The sequence below is a fragment of the Stegostoma tigrinum genome, chromosome 14 (genome assembly GCF_030684315.1).
Source record: "Stegostoma tigrinum isolate sSteTig4 chromosome 14, sSteTig4.hap1, whole genome shotgun sequence".
NCBI classification, from domain to species: domain Eukaryota; kingdom Metazoa; phylum Chordata; class Chondrichthyes; order Orectolobiformes; family Stegostomatidae; genus Stegostoma; species Stegostoma tigrinum.
Genome location: NC_081367.1, coordinates 74225649 through 74249976, shown reverse-complemented (window position 1 = coordinate 74249976; position 24328 = coordinate 74225649). Strand labels below are relative to the sequence as shown.

The 24328-nt window shown below is 43.0% G+C and overlaps 2 protein-coding genes across 3 annotated transcripts in view; one reads left to right on the top strand and one right to left on the bottom strand.

The window, feature by feature from the left end:
* The window catches only part of pid1 (phosphotyrosine interaction domain containing 1), a 113680-nt gene that overhangs the window by 27521 nt on the left and 61831 nt on the right, over positions 1-24328 (top strand). For both annotated transcript variants that reach the window (XM_059651232.1, XM_059651231.1), the window contains exon 2: positions 22544-22690. In XM_059651232.1, coding sequence (XP_059507215.1) covers positions 22544-22690 — 147 coding nt within the window. The remainder of the gene's footprint in view (positions 1-22543; positions 22691-24328) is intronic.
* LOC125457459 (uncharacterized) lies at positions 2929-21760 on the bottom strand. The gene is given in 4 exon segments (XM_059650928.1): positions 2929-3620; positions 10210-10410; positions 19386-19528; positions 21654-21760. Coding segments are annotated over 4 exon segments (1143 nt in total).

The following is a 24328-nucleotide window of genomic DNA, read 5'->3' as shown; positions in this document are numbered from 1 at the left end:
GTTTTGTAAGTCCTATCCTCTAGTGTAGGAGAATAGGGCTTGCGTAGGTAGTAGTGTATTTTTGATAGTACAAACGCAGTGGGCCGGATGGCCTCTTGTGTACTGTGTGATCCTATGATGGAAAACCCAACAGCAAGACTGTAGTGACTGGAACCAGGTAGATCTCATTGACTGCAAGATCCTTGATTGGCTCAGGTTAACAACCCCAATGAGGAAAGCCCTGGGTGACCAATATAAAATTTTATATTGGTCACCCAGGGCTTATGTTCCTTATGTTGTCAGTGATAATGGGAACTGTAGATGCTGGAGAATCCGAGATAACAAAGTGTGTAGCTGGATGAACACAGCAGGCCCAGCAGCATCTCAGGAGCACAAAAGCTGACGTTTCGGGCCTAGACCCTTCATCAGAGAGCTGTACCTTATGTTGTCAATTGTTTTGTTGATTAAAGTTTTAGTAAGATTCAAGAAAAAAATCTGAATTCAGTATTATATAACTTTGCAGTGTACTGTCTGCAAGTAACTAAACAGTGACTTAGTGAAGGGATGCTGGCCTCTGCTTTTAAAAAAAAGTACAGAAAGGGGATTTAGAATCTCCTCAGTTCGGGGACTGACCCCGACCTGGCTGGCTGTAGCCAGTGTACTGTGCACAGGGAAATAAGGTGTCACTTGGTGACAGGATACCAGCCTTTGGGCAATTATTTCAAAGACAAACAGAGCAGCCAGCAGCTGATTTTATAGAATAGAGATACAAAGCTTTATTAGACTCTTAACATGTTGGTTGTAAAGAGGCTGTACCCCAATGTGCCAACTTTCTCTGGCCATCATGGAACACCTCATCCCATGCCTCCCTATGGGATAACGTTGTCTTCTACTTCTGTCAATGAGGGGTTGGATAAAGCCTCCCTACAATTAACCAAAATGCTATTTAGTCTGTCAAAGCCTTCATTGCAAGATTAGATTAGATTCCCTACAGTGTGGAAACAGGCCAGCCCAACAAGTCCACACTGCCCCTTGGAGCATCCCACCAGACCCATCCCCCTATAAGCCACACACCCCTGAACACTACTGGCAATTTAGCTTGGCTGATCCACCTAGCCTGCACATCTTTGGACTGTGGGAGAAAACTGGAGCACCCGGAGGAATCCCACGCAGACATGGGGAGAATGTGCAATCTCTGCACAGACAGTTACCCGAGGCTGGAATTACTGATGGCTGGGCAAAGGATTGAATGGGTGATGCATGGAGCTGATGCGTACTGTATATTGGAGTTTGCAGGGTATGTGATACCACCAGCTGTGAAGCAGTGGATGCAGGATACCAGAGGGTTAGTAGAAGATTGAAAGCAGAGTGTCTCCATTCTTCCAGGCATTGGAATGTCATTGGAATAATTAGATACCGTATCACTGACTGCCAAGGAGAAGGAAGCTGGTCCCCTATCACAGTGTAGCTGCCAGAGATTAGAAGTTAGTTCAGCACTCACTTCAAGCAAAGGATGATGAAGTAAAAATAAATTCACGAATATGAATATTGGCGCAAACTGATAAGAAAGCTCAAACATCCTTATTAAATTTCAATAAATTACAGATTACAACATGTTTATGAAATTGCAACATAATTTATGCTTCATTCAAATATTTTTATATGTTTACTAAAATAGGCCATGTGTTAAAATTACATTACAGCAGCTGTGTAAATAAACTTTTTTTTATTGAGGGCGCATTAAATCTGTAAGAGAAAACATCTGGGGAAAGATCGCGTCATGCTTCAAGCCATTGCCTAGAGCTTTCACTTGGGTTTTACTGAAAGAGGTAAATCAGCTGCTGTTGCAGACGGTTGGTGGCTCATCAGAACCCCTCTGATGGAAGTAGTCTTCAACCAGTAGTGTCGAGCTTTGTCATGAAAAGTTACTACATTGGTGACAGACTGTGGTCAAAACTGAGCGAGTCTCTTCTGCTCAAGTTTTCCCTCTCAATGTGTTTGTATGTTGTCAAATGTTAAATTAGCCATGAAGCAACAAATTCAGGTATTGTATCGAGAATGTCCCTTTTCTCTCAAAAAAAGTGCTTCCTACCTACTAACCTCATCCCTGCCTCCTTGACCTGTCCGTCCTCCCTGGACTGACCAATCCCTCATCCAACCTCCCCACCTACACTCATCTTTACTGGCTCCATCCCCACCTCTTTGACCTGTCTGTCTCCTCTCCACCTATATTCTCCTCTATCCATCTTCTATCCACCTATCTTCTCCTCTATCCATCTTCTATCCACATCCCCATCTCTCCCTATTTATTTCAGAACCCCTTTCCCCTCCCCCATTTCTGAAGAAGGGTCCAGACCTGAAAGGTCAGTTTTCCTGCTCCTCTGCTGCTGCTTGGCCTGCTGTGTTCATCCAGCTCTACACCTTGTTACCTCAGATCCTCCAGCATCAGCAGTTCCTACTATCTCTGCTTTTAAAAGTGTTGCTTAGCATATTTAATAGTGATTTTAAACTGGTGCAATTTGATTACTACAGCTGAAAATAGGCTCATCAGCAAGAGTTCTGAGGAAGGGCCATTGGACTCGAAATGTTCACTCTGATTTTTCTTTACCAGACCTGCTGAGCTTTTCCACCGATTTTTAGAACTTAGAACATAGAACATAGAACATTACAACACAGTACAGGCCCTTCGGCCCTCGATGTTGTGCCGACCTGTCGTACCGATCTGAAGCCCATCTAACCTACACTATTCCATGTACGTCCATATGCTTATCCAATGACGACTTAAATGTACCTAAAGTTGGCGAATCTACTACCGTTGCAGGCAAAGCATTTCATTCCCTTACTACTCTCTGAGTAAAGAAACTACCTCTAACATCTGTCCTATATCTTTCACCCCTCAATTTAAAGCTATGCCCCCTCGTGCTCGCCGTCACCATCCTAGGAAAATTATTAGGGAATGCAAACCTGGCTGCTGTGGGCATCAGTCACAGGAGCAGTCACAAGGTTGACATCCTGCTGAAAAGCATAATTATTTCTCTTCCCAATTTTAAAAGTGCAGCAGCAGAATTTGGTCTTTGTTAACTTATTTCAAAGCTCTTTACATCTGAGGCCATAGACCACAGGACTGAGACACTGAGCCACAGAGAAAATGACTGTATTGATGAGGGATAATGCTGTCAGTGAATGCTTTTTACCCGTTCCTATTGTGATCAAAACAGGAACAATGAAAAAGCTTAATTGCACACCGTGAATAAAAATAGTTTTCCTGGCTTGAACATTTGAGGTGACAAAATATCCAGCCCTTTTTCCTTCTCTGTATATTAAACAGTAACATAACACAATCAAAATGAAACATAGGAGGACAAATGCAATTCCAACATATCTCGAAGCAACACCATTCATTGGACTGGGACAGCTATTGTCCTTTTCAATTATATTTGCGAAAGAGACTTTCAGACTTTGGTATATTATTGACCACAATGGATTTTGCACTGCTAAAATCCACATTACTGTAGTTATTTTGTTTTTAGCTGAATCAACAAGTGAATTATATCGCAAAGGCCAGCAGATAGCCAGACAAGTGGCAACATCCACAGTTCTTCCAGTTTTTATAAAGAAATGCTTAATTTTTACGAAGCTCTCTGAAAATGAACACAATTATCAGAAAGTAGGAATGGGGATTAATTTGATTTGGGGCATTGCTGGTTTTATCAACAGGACTGACTCCAGGCACATTGCTTTACAAATTAGCACAAAAGGCTGTGGGCTATCCACGGTAAGATAGTTTGTGTTTGAAATGCTGTCATCTTTTGCCTCAGGTGGCTGGATTATAGCTAGGTAGGTGGTGGCCTACTAGTACTATTGCTGGACTGTTATCCCAGAGACAAGACAACATTCTGGGGACCCAGTTCAAATCCCGCCACGGCAGATGATGGAATTTGAATTCAATAAGTATCTGGAATTAAGAATCTAATGATGACCGTGAATCCATTGTCGATTGTTGGAAAAACCATCTGTTCACTAATGTCCTTCAGGGAAGGAAACTGCCATCCTTACCTGGTCTGGTCTACATGTGACTCCAGACCCACAGCAATGTGGTTGACTCTGAACTGCCCTCTGGGCAGTTAGGGATGGGCAATAAATGCTGCCTGGCCAGTGATGCCCTCATCCCATGAATAAAAGTGAATGATGCTGGATCAAAGCAGCACAGGGAATCGAACAGAAGTTTTGATCTCATGAGATTGGGTTAGCTTGGTTAGGTAAGACATCGAGTGAATGGCAATTAGTATGAAGCTGGTCAAGCACAGCAGGTCAGACAGCATCTGAGGAGCAGGGAGGTTAACGTTCACGTCTGGGGAGATGGAGGGGCATGGGACTGGGGGGAGGGTAGGTGAGATGGAGAGAGATGGATGCAGCTAGGGGGTTATCGTGGTTGGCCAGTGGGAAGGGTAGAGCGGATAGGTGAGTTGGAAGATGGACAGGTTGGGAGAGGAGAGATTTTGAAGTTGGTGAAGTCAATATTCAGGCCATTGGACTGTAGGCTCCCGAGGTGATGTATTTTTTGGGACTGGTGCCTATAGCACAGGGTTCAATCCCCTTTTTATTTGGTCTGCTGCCTCAGTCAAATTGTGGTGCCAGGTGTGATTTTGCAACCCTCAAATTGAGGATGTAACCATTAAATATCCAAATTCCCCTGAAGGCTATTTTCACATCCTCAACCCAAGTTCTAGTTTCAAGAATCTATAGTTCCTTACAAGCAATTTTCGCTTCTCTAATCCAAGCCCCAACGAGGTGATTATAGAGTCCTAAAATTATCCTGGTTGATGTCAGACAGTGCAGGCTAGAAGGGTAACAGTTCAGGAACGGTTTTCCTTCACTGTCTGACATCAGCCAGGATAATTTTAGGATTCTATAATCACCCCTTTGCATGATTCACTGACTGGCATTTGCTAGTCCTTGATGTCAGAGTAGTGTGACAACACTATCACTCTAGGTGAGGGGAGAGGTTGAAAAGGATCATACTTTTATACGTAAAGAAAGGTTGAGAGGGTGAAAAGCAGTCTGCTTCATAAAAGAAACAGCTTGTGAGGCCATGGGATTTTTTCCTAAATTCGGAACAATAGAAGCAGCCTGAATGGGTGGGAACAAGCTCGTACAGAACTGGGGTTTTTAGCTTTAACTTTCAGCAGTTGCTGGGGTCTTGAAGCTGGATGTGGAAGCTCTTATTCCACTCTCTGTTACAACTAAAAGCTGGGGTTCTCTTCCTGCTGCTAGAATTACATATGAGACAGTCTGTTTTACTGAATTTGCCCTTGCCGAGGGTGGGTTTATGGGATGGTACTACTCCTGGAACAGTTACTGCTTAGTAGTTAAATGATCTATTAAGGTTTCCAATAGAGTTATTCCAATTTCTTTCTTTTGTTGTTTTTTAACTACAGGGTATGAATAAAGTGTGTTTTGCTTCAAGTTGGGTAGTTCAACCAACCGATTTGTATCTATAACACAATGCCTGGCACTTGCTGTTAAAATAGGGAAAAGTTCGGGTCTAGGCTGTCTCCTTAATATATTTTGAGGGGGGTTTGCTCCGCTCTATAACAGTAGGGTAAAAAGGATGGATAAGTAGAAAAGCTTAATCCTTCCCACATTCTCATTTTTCAAATAAATACCAAACCATTTTTGTTTCAGTCTAATATGTGCAATGTAATTTGCAAAAATAAATGCCAGCCTAATATATGTACAATTCTGACAGCTAATGCAATTCTTTCAAACATAATGCTTGAATGTCAAAATTTGTCTTACAGTTATAACTTTTTCACTGATTAAAGTCACTATATACTGACAATTAACAACAGGGATTTGGAGTTACAAATCGTTCATGGAATAATGCAATAGAAACAAAAGAACCATTGGAAATTTGTTAATACTGAGGAGAGAAATTCAGAATATTAAGTTTTGGCAGGAGGAATTGAGGAGCTGAATGTTACTTCAGTGGAGAAGGACTGCAGAAAGTCAATGGAACAGAGAGATTTGGCAGTCCTCATCCATAAATCACAAAGTTAGTATCCAAGTTCAGTGGGTGATGGGAGGCAAATAGGATCTTGGTTTTTATTACAAAGGGAATGGGATATAAAAGTAAGGAAGACTTGCTCAAACTATATGAGGCACTAATCAGAAAACAAAAAAAATGCTGGCGATCACCGCAGGTCAGGCACGGATCTTCAGCATTTTTTTGTTTTCAGTACAAATTCCAGCATCTGCAGTAATTCGCTCTCACAAGGCTCTAGTCAGACTAGACTTCAAATATTTTCATTCAAATGGAATCCTGTGAACAGTTGTAGGCCCCATGCCGAAGGAAGGATACATTGAAAACAGCCCCGAGAAGGATCATTAGGCTGACCTTTGGTGTGAAGGGACTGTCTTGAAGAGAGGTCGAGCAAAGGTAAAGTTGTCGTAGACCATAGGGCTGCTTTCCCATTTGGACAGAGATAGCTGGGGGTGGCTTAACCTGAGGGTCCCTGTGCCTCAGGCGAGGGGAGAGGCTGAGAAGGACAGTCCTTTGTGGTGACCTCAGCCAGTGCGGGAATGGAACCCACGTTGTTAGTATCACTCTATGGTACACACCAGCGATACAGCCAACTAAGACGATTGACCCCTAGAGACGGAGTAGATTGGGCCCGTGCTGATTGCAGGCTAGAAGTATAAGAGGCGACCCTATTGAAATGAAACTTATGAGGCTTGACAGGGTAGATGCAGAAAGGCTGTTTCTCTCTGTGGAAGAGGCCAGGACCAGACAGTATTGCCTCAGAGTAAGGGGTCACACATTTGAGACTGAAGAGAAGTTTTGTCTTCTCTGAGAAGGTAATGAACCTGTGGAATTCTTTATCACAGAAGACTGGGTCATTAAGTATATTCAAGGCTGAGATAGACAAACCAATTTTGAAGCAGTAAGGGGAATTGAGGGTTATGGGGAAAAGGCAGGAAAGAGGAGGTGAGAATTATCCAATCGGCCATGATCTCATTGAACCGTAAAACAGACTGGATGGCCTACCCCTACTCCTACATTATATGATCTTAAAAATATTGCAGTGTTAAAAACAAAGCTTATGCAGGTCAGAATAAAATAATTCAGAGATATCATCACCATCAAAAATGTTTGATATATTTTCTGCTTTGTTCTGAATCAAATAATGTGGTGTTGTCGCATGAAAATATATGATTTCAGCATTTTCCCAACATGCTTTTATGGCTAATATAACTTGTCACCAATAATTTCAAGGATTTTCGAAATGAGCAGCTAGTCACAATGATTGTAAAATGATTTTTCAGCATGGTTGGAGAAAAAGGCATCTGATTGTATATTGTATTTGACAAAATATTTCTTGTTGTGCAGATGTAATGGTAAGATGAAGATTCTCTTAATGAATAGACTTTGTACACTAGAGAATTATTGTAATAACTGAGCTCTAACAATGGTCTCATTACGCAGTGTCATTGCTTTGATAGTTGCCTAAGATTATAGGATCCTATGTTCATATATAGAATATTCACATCTGGGTCCAATATGTTTATCTGGGAGATGACCTTGTGGAGCCAGTCACTGATGAAAAGGTCCAAAGTTACTGTTAGAGTAAAAGCAGCAACAGAAAAGACACCCTGCCTGCATTTTATTACTGAAATTTAGAATTTAATTCCATTGTTCCCAATTGCACAAACTTTGTAAACAGGAGTCTTAGAGTTGGCTTGTAGAAAAGGGATTTGTACCTTTTTAATATTTCTTTTTGCTGCTTAAGGAATACCAGCTTTAGGGTCTGATGCTGGAGTTGTGTTCCTATCACCGAGTCAGTGTATTTGATAGGCTGTGCTTAAAGAACTAAGAGCAGCAGGAGGCCATTCAGCCCCTCGAGCCTGCTCTGCCATTTGGTATGATTATGGCTGATCTCATCTCAGCCTCAATTCAATTTCCTGCCCACCATTCCTAACCCTTCGATCCATCACCGGTCAAAGATCTGTCTACCTCCTCTTTAAATTTACTCAGTGTCCTAGCATCCACCTACACTCTAAGTGAATGAAATCCACAGATTCATGACCCTTTGAGAGAAGTAATTTCTGTGTTTTAAATCTGCTACCCGTTATCCTAAAACTATGAAACTCTCATTCTAGTTGCCGCACGAGGGAACATCTGCTCTGCGTCTATATGGTCAATCCCCATTAGCAACTTCCATATCTCAGTTAAATCTCCTCTCATTACTTTTCCTGTCGCATGTCTGTTTAGTTCTCTCTAGAATTTCCTAATGTTTATCGTAGACATTTTCTCCCTGAGTCTAGGTACTATCTGATTTTCCTTTCCAGGTCTGTGTCTTCTCATTATAGATTGGTGGTCATTGCAGGAGAGGGGATGTGAAATACTACTGGGTCCTTATGTAACTTACCTAAAACCCTTAAATCCCGATATTTGAAAACTGCATTCCGTTTTGATGAAGGGACTAGGCCTGAAACGTCAGCTTTTGTGCTCCTGAGAGGCTGGTTGGCCTGCTGTGTTCATCCAGGTTCACACTTTGTTATCTCGGATTCTCCAGCATCTGCAGTTCCCATTATCTTTTCAGATCTTCTTTATTCTTTCTCTCTCTCTTTCTCTCTTCCCTCCAGTGTAAGCATTTCATCCCAGTTATATTCTAAATGGAAATGTTTCTGTCTGAAAATGTACCAATGAAACATGTTATTTCTTTTGGGAATGCAAAGTCGTTGCTTTTCTGCTGTCACTTTTGCAGGGGATAGCATTAATCCAGCTGCTTGGAATGAGAGGACAGTATATCTTACTAGAACAACCTGAAATATGGATAGAATGAGAGACTACTTTCAGTTGGTCATGGAGTAACTACTGCCTCAAGGAATCTCGTTAGGCCCGGGTTTAGTTTCAGGTTATGGTCCTGCTGAGGTTTATTAGCTTACTGTCTGTACGAATGACTTAGGTGTTCCCCAACCTGCTGTCAAACTCTTCAGTCATTCTAAGATTTTTCAAAGCTGGATCTTTACTGCATTTCCAACATCAGCCAGACCCCCGATGTTACACCCCTTCCCCCCCCCGACCATTCCCCTCTTCACCGCCAGCCCCAAACCCCCGACCACACCACAGTCATCTCCTGATTGTAACATGCTTTCCACAGCTCGGTGTGAAATGGAGCTAACCTCAGAATATGTAGTTGCAGATCAGAGCGTGTGTAGCAGTGCAGGTTCAATAATACAATCGTAGGAGCAAAAAGCCTCAGAAATGCTGAAACCCCTTTTACAAAGAAAACAGGAGAGCAACAGATTGAAACTAATAAACACCGTCTCTGCCAGTGTATTAACCTAGTAAAATGTCCCGTAGTATTTTAATTTTTTTGATAGGATCTCCCATTAGATTTCAATGAAAACATAAGCTCATAATCCTCTGAGTATCACACAAGTAGTGAGCAGTGCATTAGGACATACAGTTAGCATACAATTTATTATCCTGTTAAAGCTAATATTGAATAGTTCAAATTTTTTAATTGTCAGGGAGTATATTTTGCTTTCAGCACAACGTCAAAGAAAAATAATTCCATATAATTGGCATCACTTTTTATAAACTTTGCCTTCAGGGAGTGGGGAAAGATATACTCCCATTTCCAAAACGAGCAAATTGGTCCAAACTTCAAAAGCTCAAATCATGACATAATGGTCATTTAGTTTTTTCTAAAAAAACGTTTGTATATTTTCACTTTTATTACTCAGTTGTAAAGCTCCTCTTCAGTTGTCAGAAATGTAACCACATTCCTTGAGTGAGCAAGTCCAACATTCATTCAATAAAAGCTGGTATTGTTCACATCGTTATTGAGATTATGGACCTGTACCAGCAGACTGAATAAATGCCTAGAAGCCTGTGAATCAACAACATTCGGAGAACTCTCTGCAAACTCTGTTCTAGATGCTACCTTCAGGAAGGTTCATTTCGATCTTAAAATCTGAAAGAGCTGCGGATGCTGTTAAAGCAGGAACAAAAACAGAAGTTGCTGGTAAAGCTCAGCGGGTCGGGCAGCCTCTGTGAAGAAAAAAATCAGAGTTCATGTTTCAGGTCTGATGAGGTTCAGAGGAAGGGTCACCAGACCTGAAGCGTTAACTCTGACATTTTTCTTCACGGATGCTGCCAGACCTGCTGAGCTTTTCCAGCAACTTCCGTTTTTGTTCTTCATTTGATCTTGCCTGCTTCACCTGAGTGAATGATTAAATTCTGGGATTGTTGATGATTGAAGAAGAAACTGGGAATACTGGAAAAAGTGGATCTTTGCTGGGACCTGGCGTGATGAACTTTAGCCTTTTTAAAGAAGATCGTGCGGGTGAAGAGAAAGGGAAGAAAATAGCCAACAGAATTCTTGGGCTCAATTAAGACCCAAAAAGCACCATTATACAAATCTGAACAAGGCAAATGTAAGCAAAATTAAATCTGAGAGAACTGTGAGTGCTAGAAATCAGAAACAAAAGCATAAACTGCTGGAAAAGCTCAGCAGGTCCGGCAGCATCTGTGGAGAGAAAGCAGTGTTATTGTTTCGGCTCCAGTGACCCTTTGAATTAATTATTAATTTTCCTAGTTACCATCAGTTCTGAGGAAGGGTCATTGGATCCAGAATGTTAACTCTGATTTCTCTCGACAAAACATAAGCAATATTGATTAAAGTAGGTATAATGAACAGATAAGATGATTTTAAATTAAATACACAATATGTACAACTTTGATTTTAATGTTGAGGATTGACAAAATATGTAGGTTACCATACAAACTGTTAGTGGACATGTGTCAGATTTCCCTTTTAAATGACTGGTTAAAACAGATCTCACCCAAATATTAATAATACTGTGGGCTATTGATTGAAACACTGTCCTATTTGAATCTTCACTTGTAAAGATTTCACCTTGAAATGCTCAGAAAGCCCTCTGACATGGAGTGCCTCAATGATTGGTCACACCTTGACAGTTCAAACTATTCTCCCACAGTATGCTCGCCCCAGGATTTCTGAGATTTCTGCCAATTACTGGCACAATTTCAGCATCAGCAATCATGCTATCTTCACTAAGCTGTTGCAAAGTTGTTTCTCAGCTGCAGGGCTTTCGTTTAGCCATCATGTTTTCCCCAAACTGAGCCGCCGTTCCCTGGGACTTAACCTTCTTCATGGTAAACTTTAGCTAGTCATCTAAGCTTACAAAGAGATGTGGATTAATTGGGTCGGTGGGCAGAGCAGTGGCAGGAAGAGTTTAGAGATAATGGGAACTGCAGATGCTGGAGATTCCAAGATAATAAAATGTGAGGCTGGATGAACACAGCAGGCCAAGCAGCATCTCAGGAGCACAAGGAAGAGTTTAATTTGGATCAATGCACAGTATTGTATTATGTTAAAACAAATGAGGGCAGGACTTATACAGTTAATGTTCAGGCCTCGAGCCACTCCTTATGCTTGGCCACTATCCTGGCTGCAAACTGTAACTAACCTTTACTGGCAAACATACACCCAGATATATTAAGACTAGAGCATCTTCTTAAGCTCCATCTCCCCTGAAGACGTAGCGTATTCTCAGTTGTCTTTAACCTGACTTTTAAGTTAATTATCCCTCACTTACAATTTTGTCTTTGATCTAGTGAAGTAATTAGGTTTTATAGCCTTTCAAAATTAAGTGAAAGCTTTCAACTAATTTAGTTTTAACCACAAAAACAAGCATACAGTGTAGACACCACATCTCCCAATCAGCAAACCCGTGATTTATTCCTGATCTTACTTTTCCAGCTGTAAAGCAGCCTGACCTACCGTTTACATGTTGTAGATGACACTTCAGGTGTATTTATTTTCAAATTAACTTAAATTCTTAATTTAAAATTACATGCTAAAACACACAAGCTATAGACTAGATAATTGCAACAAGAAGGATGCTATAAAATGCCTTGTCATTGCTAGACAGCAAAGTTCAGGTTTTTCACTATGAGTAAACATTGTCCGTGTTTACGATCTTACTGCCATCTCCTCTCCACCTATCTTCTTTTCTCTCCATCTTCTATCTGTCTCCCCCTCTCTCCCTATTTATTTCAGGACCCTCTCCCCCTCCCCCCTCTCTGATGAAGGGTCTAGGCCCGAAACGTCAGCTTTTGTGCTCCTGAGATGCTGCTTGGCCTACTGTATTCATCCAGCCCCACACCTTGTTATCTCGGATTCTCCAGCATCTGCAGTTCCCATTATCTCTGTTATACTGCCAGCCGGTGACATGTTGAAGCTAATGTACAAATCTTCTTGGGTGTCACCGTAGTCTTGCTCTCTCATTAGAGAGAGGGGGAGAGAGAGAGAGAGAGAGAGAGAGAGAGATGACTTGTTCCTGGTTTAACCTGAGGGTCACCATGCCTCAGGCAAGGGGAGAGGTTGGGAAGGAGAGTCCTTCATTGTGACCTCAGCCAGTGTGGGAATTGAGCCAACAGTGTGCAGTCATCCAGCCCCCTTGAGTTATCCAGCCCCCGAACTTGTTACAATCAATATCCTTAAACAGCACAGACTGACTGCACTAACACAGTGACTGTTTCCGAATGCAGCATTGCTTGGGAGTTAAGAGATAATGGGAACTGCAGATGCTGGATGTGGTATACTGCATCCGCTGTACCTGTTGTGGCTTCCTGTACATTGGGGAGGGGACCGCTTTGCAGAACACCTCCGCTCGGTTCGCAATAAACAACTGCACCTCCCAGTCGCGAACCCATTTCAACTCCCCCTCCCATTCGTTCGACGACATGTCCATCCTGGGCCTCCTGCAGTGCCATAATGGTGCCACCCTAAGGTTGCAGGAACAGCAACTCATATTCCACTTGGGAACCCTGCAGCCCAATGGTATCAATGTGGATTTCACAAGCTTCAAAATCTCCCCTCCCCACCCCACTGCACCCCAAAACCAGCCCAGCTCGTCCCCGCCTCCCTAACCTGATCTTCCTCTCACCTATCCCCTCCTCCCACCTCAAGCCGCACCTCCATTTCCTACCTACTAACCTCATCCTGCCCCCTTGACCTGTCCGCTCTCACTTGACTGACCTATCCCCGCCCTACCTCCCCACCCATACTCTCCTCCCCACCTATCTTCTCCTCTATCCATCTTCAGTCCGCCTCCCCCTCTCTCCCTATTTATTTCAGTTCCCTCTCCCCACCCCCGTTTTCTGATGAAGGGTCCAGGGCCGAAACATCAGCTTTTGTGCTCCTGAGATACTGCTTGGCCTGCTGTGTTCATCCAGCCCCACACTTTGTTTTGAAGTTAACACTTATGAATAAATGAAGTGCAGCAACAGAATTATTTGCAGGTGAACAGTTTTGTTTTGACACTTATGTTTTCTTTGCTCTTTGGTAGTTTTAAATTTTGGCCCTTACTGCTCACATATCACTTCTTCACCAACTCAGGATCTGGAGTTCCCTAAGTTACTTCCATCCCACACATTGCAGTATGAAGTAGAATGTTTGCACTGATGTCTGAGAGACCAGAGCCAGATGGACAGCGAAGGTCTGAACATCTTCCTCTGTTTCCAACACTAAAACAATCCCACAAACGGGACTTTGTTTTATTTGTTCATGGGATGAGAGCATCCCTGGCCAGGCAGCATTTATTGCCCACCCCTAATTGCCCAGAGTCCGCCACATTGCTGTGGGTGTGGAGTCACATGTAGGCCAGACCAGTTAAGGATGGCAGGTTCCTGACTTCGTGAACCAGGTACGTTTTTCACCCCTGACAACTGGCAGTGGATTCATGGTCATCATTAAATTCTTAATTCCAGATTTTTATTGGATTCAAATCCCTGGTGGACTTTGAACCCAGGCCCCCAGATGTTATCTGGGTCTCTGGATTGACAGTCTAGTGATAATATCACTAGGCCATCATCTCCCATCTAGCCTTATATCCAAATCCATCAACTTGTGTCTTCTCTTTGTGAGGTTTAATGTATCGGAATGACCAGCAATTGGGATGGCTCTATCTATGACCACTTCACGAGAACTTTGCAATTTGCAAGTTGAGTTTTTTTTTAAATCCTATCTACCTGAGAGAGATTGGAGTCCAAGTTTCCGAGATGGAAAGTTCCTGTGCCACATCTAGTTCTTCCAAGAGGTGATATTTTGAAGGTAATTCTCGTCATTAGCTTTGCTTCTCCTGGTGATGTGAACATCTTCAACTGTCCCTGCTATAGGGAGGATATTATTAAGCTAGAGAAGGTTCAAAAGAGATTTACCAGGATGTGCTGGGTTTGGAAAGTTTGAGTTATGAAGAAAGGCTGGAGAGGCTAGGACATTTTTCACTGGAGCATAGGAGGCTGAGAGGCAACCTGATAGAAGTTTATAAAATAATTGGGGTATAGATAGGGTTAACGGTAGGTGTCTTTTCCATAGAATAGGGGATTTCTAGACTAGGGGGCACATTTTTAAGGTGAGAGGAAAGAGATTTTAAAATGACATGAGGGGCAAATTTATTTACACAGAGGATGGTTTGTATGTGGAATGTAGTGAATAAAAACCCCGAAAGAAAATCAGGAACACAAGCAGAAGTTGCTGTGTCAGTGAAGAGAAAATCAGAACCAAGGAAGCACCATTGGACGCGAGACATTAACTCTGCTTTCTCTCCTCCACAGATGCTGCCAGACCTGCTGAGCTTTTCCAGCAACTTCTGCTTTTGTTCGAGGGGAATTGAAGGATGGGGTATAGTTACAACATTCAAAAGGCATTTAGATACGTACATGAATAGGAAATGCTTGGAGGGATATGGGCCAGGCACAATCAGGTGGATCCAGTTTAGTTTGGGATTATGGTCAGCATGGACTGGTTGGACGGAAGGGTCAGAGTTTCCATGCTGTATGAATCAACGACTGCCTGTGGCAGAACCAGAGCATAGACACCTGCTGAACATAAGCCTTAGTCAAGTGTGAGAATGAAATGGGATGCTTTTGAAGTTTTGAATGTTGTCCATTAGTGTGAGGGTAATATATTTCAGGAATCATACTACCATACCTCTACATCGAAGGTGGCAGAGGTGATAGCCTAGTGGGTGTTATCACTAAGCTATTCACCTGGGAGTGCAGGGTTTGATCCTGTAAGAGCAGATGATAGCAATTGTATTCAATTAAAATGTTTGGGAGTTAGAGTCTAATGGGAAACAAGCTGCTGCCCTGACCCACATCTGACCCCAGGCACACACAAACGTGGCTAACTCTTAACTTCCACTGTGTGATGAATGTTATTCTAGCTGGGGATGGCCAATTGTATGACTAAGAGAAATTATTGTTTTTTTAAATAAAAGTAGTTGAGGGTGTCTCATTGATTCAGCCCATTGATGTGAGGCTTTGTGAGATGCTGCCAGTTCACAATCTGTCCCCAGGGTCAATGTATTGAAGTGCACCCATTCCCACCCCTTCCCTTAAAATCTGTTGTCCCTGGTCATTAATCCTACCGCCAAGGGAAAAGTTTCTTCCTATCTACCCCCTTGATGCCCTCCATAATTGTATCCGTCCCAATCATCTCCTCTGCTCTAAGGAAAATAACTCCAGTCTGTCCAATCTCTCTTCATCACTGAAACTGGACCTGAAGCTCTCGTGGGAGTGCAGCGAAGGTTTACCAGGCTGATGCCAGAGACTGATGTATGAGGAGAGATCAACTGGGTTGGGTTGTTTTCACTGCAGTTCAGACGAACAAGGGCGTTGGGGTGTCTCATAGAGACTTATAAAATTCTAACAGGACTGAACTGGTAGATGCAGGGAGGGTGTTCCCGATGGTGGGTGTGTCCAGAACCAGAGGCCACAGTCTGAGAATTTGGGTAGACCTTTTAGGACGGAGATGAGGAGACATTTCTTCACCCAAAGAGCGGTGAGCCTGTGGAATTCATTACCACAGGAAGTAATTGATGACAAGACACTGAACGTATTCGAGAGGCATCTAGATATAGCACTTGGGGCGAATGGGATCAAAGGTTATGGGGAGAAAGCAGGATTGGGCTATTGAGTTGGACAATCAGCCATGATCGTGATGAGTGGCAGAGCAGGCTCGAAGGGATGAATGGTCTCCTCCCGCTCCTAGCTCCTATGTTTCTGTGTAACTCTCCAGCCCAGGCAACATGCTGGTAAATCTGTGTCAGAGATAATGGGAATTGCAGATGCTGGAGAATCCAGGATAACAAAGCGTGGAGCTGGATGAACACAGCAGGCGAAGCAGCATCTCAGGAGCACAAAAGCTGACATTTCGGGCCTAGAAACTTCATCAGAGGGTCTAGGCCCGAAACGTCAGCTTTTGTGCTCCTGAGATGCTGCTTGGCCTGCTGTGTTCATCCAGCTTCACGTTTTGTTGTCCGGGTAAATCTCCTGTGCACCATCTCCAGTGCTATCACAACCCATCCCATTGACAGTTGCCATTTGAAACTCGTGAAAAACTGGAAGATGTTGTTAGCGTAGACAGAATTCAACAGTTCCCTGACTGTTGCTGACAGACTGTTTACTAAGTAAGAGCAGGGATTCAATAAATGGCAGATGTCCATGTGGAAACTACTGTGCACTCTGCTGCTGCTAGGCAAAGCCTTGGCCCGAAAAGCCTTGTAGCAAGATTGATCCAGTGCCTAAGTATTCTTCTTTTCCTGATTTAGAATTATTTCTGACACACAAACACTGTACATTCACTTTAGATTCATTAACTCAATCAATCATGGCAAGGAAGTTGAATGTCTAGTACTCTGCTTAATCCTATTTTAGTTAGAAATAAACAGATAGGCTTCCCTCATTTTCACCCTCTTGCTATATCTCTCCTGCTTCAGGTGCGCTTTGTTCAATCTGTACAGTGTTTCAGCGCTGAGAATGCATACCAGACACTTTGCTGAAATGTGTTCTCAACTATTTCCATCTGCTGCAATGATGTGGTAGTGCATTCACCAAGGTGTCTGACTTCGATGCTACATGGTTATATTTGGAAAATCTGATCGCTAACACTTGCCAGAAACAATCCCATTCTCCTTCATGAATCACTCATGATTGTGCCATTGAGTGAGTCATATCCTGATGAGAACAGTTCAGGATGTAGCCGAACTGCCAAAGTGAAAAACTTTGTATTAAGCTTTAATGCTGAAAAAACTGTTATGTCATTCAGCTTTGGAGCATTCATTATGCCTCAAAGCAGGGTGTACACCCACTCTTGAGGTGCATTTGGATGGGGACGGCACAGTGGTTAGCACAGTATCAGAGATAATGGGAACTGCAGATGCTGGAGAATTCCGAGATAATAAAATGTGAGGCTGGATGAACACAGCAGGCCAAGCAGCATCTCAGGAGCACAAAAGCTGACATTTCGGGCCTAGACCCTTCATCAGAGAGGGGGATGGGGAGACGGAACTGGAATAAATAGGGAGAGAGGGGGAGGCGGACCGAAGATGGAGAGTAAAGAAGATAGGTGGACAGAGTGTAGGTGGGGAGGTAGGGAGGGGATAGGTCAGTCCAGGGAAGACGGACAGGTCAAGGAGGTGGGATGAGGTTAGTAGGTAGCTGGGGGTGCGGCTTGGGGTGGGAGGAAGGGATGGGTGAGAGGAAGAACCGGTTAGGGAGGCAGAGACAGGTAGGACTGGTTTTGGGATGCAGTGGGTGGGGGGGAAGAGCTGGGCTGGTTGTGTGGTGCAGTGGGGGGAGGGGACGAACTGGGCTGGTTTAGGGATACAGTAGGGGAAGGGGGGATTTTGAAACTGGTGAAGTCCACATTGATACCATATGGCTGCAGGGTTCCCAGGCGGAATATGAGTTGCTGTTCCTGCAACCTTCGGGTGGCATCATTGTGGCACTGCAGGAGGCCCATGATGGACATGTCATCTAGAGAATGGGAGGGGGAGTCCCATTTCCACTCCCCCTCCCATTCTCTAGATGACATGTCCATCATGGGCCTCCTGCAGTGATGCCACCCGAAGGTTGCAGGAACAGCAACTCATATTCCGCCTGGGAACCCTGCAGCCTAATGGTATCAATGTGGACTTCACCAGCTTCAAAATCCCCCTTCCCCTACTGCATCCCTAAACCAGCCCAGTTCGTCCCCTCCCCCCACTGCACCACACAACCAGCCCAGCTCTTCCCCCCCACCCACTGCATCCCAAAACCAGTCCAACCTGTCTCTGCCTCCCTAACCGGTTCTTCCTCTCCCATCCCTTCCTCCCACCCCAAGCCGCACCCCCATCTACCTACTAACCTCATCCCACCTCCTTGACCTGTCCATCTTCCCTGGACTGACCTATCCCCTCCCTACCTCCCCACCTATACTCTCCTCTCCACCTATCTTCTTTTCTCTCCATCTTCGGTCCGCCTCCCCCTCTCTCCCTATTTATTCCAGTTCCCTCACCCCATCCCCGTCTCTGATGAAGGGTCTAGGCCCGAAACGTCAGCTTTTGTGCTCCTGAGATGCTGCTGGGCCTGCTGTGTTCATGCAGCCTCACATTTTATTACAGCGGTTAGCACTGCAGCCTCTCAGCGCGAGGGCACCCAGGTTCAATTCCAGCTTCGGGCCTCTGTCTGTGTGGAGTTTGCACATTCTCCCAGTGTCTGCGTGGGTTTCCTCCGGGTGCTCCCGTTTCCTCCCACAGTCCAAAGACGTGTAGGTTAGGGAGGCTTGGCCATGCAAAATTGCCCGTAGTGTCCACAGGATGTGCAGGCTAGGTGTGTTAGCCATGCGAAATACAAGGTCACAGGGCTAGGGTAGGGAGGTGGGTCTGGGTGGGATGCTCTGTGGAGGGGTGACGCAGCCTCAGTGGGCCAAATGGAATGGTTCCACACTGTAGGGACTCTATGACCATCCAGAGAGAGTAATACCTGCCCTACTTCCAAAACTAGAGATGTGTCAGGAGTCTATAGTCTGTGAGAGATAGTAGGAGCTGCAGATGCTGGCGAATCTGAGATAACAAGGCGTAGAGCTGGATGAACACAGCAGCCAAGCAGCTTTTCCAGTAATTTAGTTTTTGTTTCTGGTTTGCAGCATCCGCAGTTCTTTCAGGACTTATTTGATACTAATAATTGATTCTGAAACAAAAAAATTCCTTTAATGTGGTACTTGCATCAAGAAGAAGACTGATTTAAGGAAGCACTAGTTATGGGGGGCAATGTCAGTGGATTTATACCAGGGTTTAAATCCAGCCATTCCAGCTGGTGAAGTTTATTTTCAGTTATGCGATGTATAACTAGTTATTTGACTGTGATAATCGTTGTTGTAAAAACCCATCTGGTTCCCTAGAAAACAGCATCTACTGCCATTCCAGGTTAGCAGTTACCTCTGAGCTGTGAAATTCAGCAGACCACTTGGGTCATTGAAATGAGAAGCAAGCATAGTCCTTGCTAGCGATACTGACATAAACAGGAGCAGGAATAGGCCATTCACCCTTTGGAGGCTGCTCCACCGTTCGGTAGGATCGTGGCTGGTCATTCAGCCTTCCATTTTCTTCATACTGCATTGGACTGATGGTTCCCGCAGAATGTTGACAGTGGAGGTGCAGAGAAGCTGTGCTTGGTGGTGGCAACTTACTTGAGGAGGCAAAAATGGCAGCAAATGTTCTTTTAAATGTGGAGTGTGAGAAGCATTGAAACTTTGGTCTCTTGTCAAGATTTTTGATTTCACTTGGACAATAGAGTTAGAATAAGAGTGTGTTGTCGTCCCATAAGCTCCCAGGCCTACTACAAAATCGATCTTTGGGTAGTTTGTGGTCTTGTTGATTGAGCAAGAGTGTGAATCTTCGCCAAGGTCGATATTGGCCCAGTGATATCAGCGATATTCCAAATGAGTGAATTTGCCGTTGAGGTTTTCAACAGCCTTGGCTCCTACTCCCACTTCCTTCCTGCAATAAATTATCATCATCATTTAACAGAGTGGCCTCTGCTTTACATGGCACTGAATGGACTCTGTGGTTAGAGGCTGTTATGCAGTGAAGGCTCAGAGTTAGAAAATGCAGCCACAGACTAATGGAAAATGTGAATATCTCAATACAGAGCCTTAGCCTGAGATCCTGGAATACTAACCGAGAGACATTACCAGCACCTCTCCGTACATACTCGTGAAATTATACAGCCAATATGAATGGAATTCTCTCCCTAAACAACATCTCCACCTTACATTCTTCCTTTAACTGATCTCTGAACAAATCTTTTGACACCGTCCCTAGAGTTCCTGTTGTGGCTCAGTGTCATTTTATCAATTATTGTACTCCTGTGAAGCATCTTGGGACATTTTAAAAGATTCTATTTAAACGCAATCTATAGATGCTACTTTGTGATATCGGTTCAAAATGAAAGCTAGATTCTCTGAAATCATGCTTCAGAACATTCCAATTACTTTTTGTCAAGTGCCCATTAATTTTGATTTTAAAAAAATACACAAATTGGATAAAATAATCAGGAAAATTAGGATTGTAACCTCTCAATCTGACTCATCACATTTGGCACTGGCCCAAGAGAGAATAAAGAATTCTCTCTACAATTCTCCAGGAATGTATCTCAACCATAAAAGTTCAGAGCAGTTCTCCTCCTCCAATCTTTGTCAATGTGACATCCCAATTTCACACCTCAACTGCTGTTGACTTTGTCTCTAACTGAGATGAATATGTTATTACGTCAGTCCTGAGCGGTGGGAAACACCATGCTCCTAGGAATTAGGTTAAGAGTATTTTTGTAAAATTCACAGCAGATCCTTACGGCCTGTCAAACTGGGCTGTTTTCGAATCCATGCTCTCCCTATAGGTGGAAAGATTGTCCTGTAACTCACCATGAATGCCCAAGTAATTATTATACTCTTTGTAGTGATTTTTGTTTCCAGTTCTAACTTGTCAGTAATAAGAAAACCTCGTAGCTAGCTTTTCCTAAAGGAAAGCAAGATATTCTCAGTTATTCTTTGTCCTTCAGGATTTTTCTTTCATCTTGAAATGATAATATGGAAATATCTTTACAAGAGCTTGCTAGAACTTGTACCAGATAGTGTAGACTGGATGAGGTGAATGGCCTCATTTGTACTGTGTGATTATGATAATGATACACTGAGCCTTTCTAATGTGAACATTAATGAACTTGGTGCGGTTTTAAGCCTTTGTCATTCTGTGTTGAATTGCTGGTTTTAAAATATTTCTCCTTGTGAAAGGCACTAAAACTTTGGTCTCTTATAAAGATTTTTGATTTCACTTGGGGAGTAGAGTAAGATTAAGACTGTGTTGTAGTTCCTCTTTTAATAGTATTCCTACTTTAGATATAAACAGACATTGTCCAGTACAACTCGTTTCAAAGCATGTCAGAGAAATGTAATACTAATGGAATTAAAATCCTTTGGAATTCATAATTATCTAGGAACTAATAGAAACCTGCAGGTCAAAATGAAATTGTTCAAATTTCGAAGTGTCCGTATATTTCCTCGTGTATTAATCCTCATAAAGGTTTTCAGGACCTTTCCAGTGCTTGAACTGTGTTGTCTCATTGAGTGTTAGGACACAACTCACAAAACTATATTTCCATACAATGTGACTTCCAGCTGGAAGGGAGTGTTGCCAACTAAATATCAGATAATTCCTAAATCAGAACTTTGGGGAATTCATCTACACAGCTCAGTTCATTATTATCTCCATTCCTGGCAAACAATAATGGAGACATGGAGAAAACATCTTCCTACAATGTTTCCAACTGATTGCAGGCTCTTGTCGCTAGCCTGTTGATCCCAGAGACCCAGCTGGTGTCCTGGGAGCCTAGGTTCGATTTCACTGCAGCAGACAACCACATTTGAATTCATTAAATGTCTGGAACTGACAATCTAATAATCAACACAAAAGCTGCCCATGAGGGAAGGAAACTGCTGGCCTTCACTGACCTAGATGTAACCCACCCACAGCAATACAGTTAACAGTCCTTTCAAATGGCTTTGCAAGCTAGCAATTGTTATGAAGTCTCAAACCAGTATAAGTTGAGAGAAAGTAGAAGTTTTATAAGCGCTTCCACTCAAACCTCCATTGTTGTATTTCTAATGTTTGCCATCCAGATTATCCATCAAAATATGCACTGCACAAGCGGCACTTTCCCGATTGCACATTGTTCACAGTGGCATTTCATTTATTGTTGCTGATAAAAACATTTTTTAAATCTGAAACATTTGACTGGACCTCATTCCATGCCTACATATTGATGATGTGGAGGTGCTGTTGTTGGACTGGGGTGCACAAAGCCAGAAGCCACCCGATGTCAGGTTATAGTCCAGCAGGTTTATTTGAAATCACAAGCTTTCGAAGCGCTGCTCCTTCGTCAAATATCGATGCACCTCTGGTTCACGGGCATAATTCAAAGTCATTTTCCAATTTCCCTTATATATGTCTTTATCATTCATAATTATTGTTCATATTTTGACATGTACAAAAACCTGAAGTCTTGCTCTGAATTTTTTTTAGAAACTGTCAAGAGGAATTCCTGTTCTAATTTTGCCGTAAGGATCCTGTTGCTAAAGGGGACCCCAACGTTGTTCAAACAATGAATGATAATTCAGAATAACTCATTCATTCTTTTGAATTCCAGCACTTTCAGACCATGTTGAAAACGAAACTGAATGTTCTGACACTCCGGAAAGAGACCTTACCAACCGTCATCTTTCATGAACCAGAAGCTATTGAACTATCCCCAACGGCTCCGCCAAAGAATGGTCCGTTTTACACAGAGCGCAAGGTTTGTTATAACTCCCGGCGATACGGTGCATGTTGACGAATTTAGTTGTTATTTTTAGAGTCACAGTGTGCCATTTATTACTGACAATATTTCACAGGCTGGGACAGGAGCCTGGTTGTTTATATTCCTTAACCTCAGTGTAACATTCACTGTCTGAACAGAGGGCCAGTCTCCATTGCACACAGCTGGTCTCTTCAGAGCGCACCAACGGGCAATGGTTGTTGAGTCTTTTAGACGTTACCTCAGACCTACATGTAGAGATTTATTTGGCTTCTACTCTTGTGTACTTCCCAGCAGATTTTAGTCTTCAGAGAAGATGAGCAGGACCTTAGAGCTAACAGGAAAATATGAGAAATTGAAGGGCTCAGGGTATAACCAAACCCCTTAGCCTTTGGCTCTGTGAAAATCTATGATAAATATTGAAAGATAAACAAACTGCTTCCTCCCCTCAATTCCTAATTAAAAGAATTGCAGTCGAAATGTAATTCAGGGGAAACCATTTCTCCTGAGTCTGGGAAGGAGATTATTTCAATCCCAAGTTCTCCACTGATTTCTCCATTTTGGTGTCAACAAAGCGAGAGAGCGCAGTCACACTGCGTTAATCAAAAACACACCAAACTTTTTTGTCTCATTTACAGGATCCCAGGCCCAGCATTTATTGTCCATCCCTAGTTGCCCCTTGAGAAGGTGGTGGTGAGCTGCCTTCTTGAACCACTGCAATCCTCCTGCTGGAAGTTGATCCACAATGCTAGTAGGTGGAGAACTGCAGGATTTTGACTCAAGGACAGCCTATATTTTTAATCTGTGTCATGTAGTCATCATTACGATGGCTAACAATGAAAATTTGGGATAGAATGTGTCAGATACATTAGGGACATTGAAAAGGTTCTTGGATGGGCACATGGATTATAGTAAAATGTAAGGTATGAGGGGGAGATTGATCTTAATAGGATAATAGGTTGGCACAGCATCTTGGGCCGAAGGGCCTGTACTGTACTGTACTGTTCTGTGTTCAATATTTTTAATTAGATCCGAGGAAGGGACATGCAATTGGCAAAAAGAGCAGCAGACCTGAGGAATGGAAGCAATTTAGATTTCAGCAAAGAAAGACAGCAGGCGATGGTTAAGAGGGGGAAATAGAGAGTAAGCATGTGGGAAACATACAAACTGACTGTAAAATCTTCTATAGGTGTGTGAAGGGAAAAACATTAGTATAGCCAAATATCAGTCTCCTACAGCCAGAAACTGGGGAGGTTATAATGAGATGGCAAACCAGTTAAATACTTATTATGGTTCCGACTTCACAAAGGACACAAATAACATCCCAAAAATGTTAGGGAATGCAATTGGTCTAATGACAGAAAGGAACTGAAGTGAATCTATATCAAAAGGGAAATGATGTTGGGGAAATTGATGGGATTAAAGACTGAAATCCCCAAGGCCTGATAATCTACATTCTGGAGTATTTATGGAAGTTGCCTCCGAAATAGTGGATGCATTTAGTGGTCATCTTTCTACAGTTTCCATAGATTGGAGGGGAGCTGATTTTTACTTAAAGAGCAGTTGGAAGGAAAATCATAAAGTATAGACCAGTTGACCTGACCTTGATGGTGAGGAAACTGCTCAAGTCTATTATAA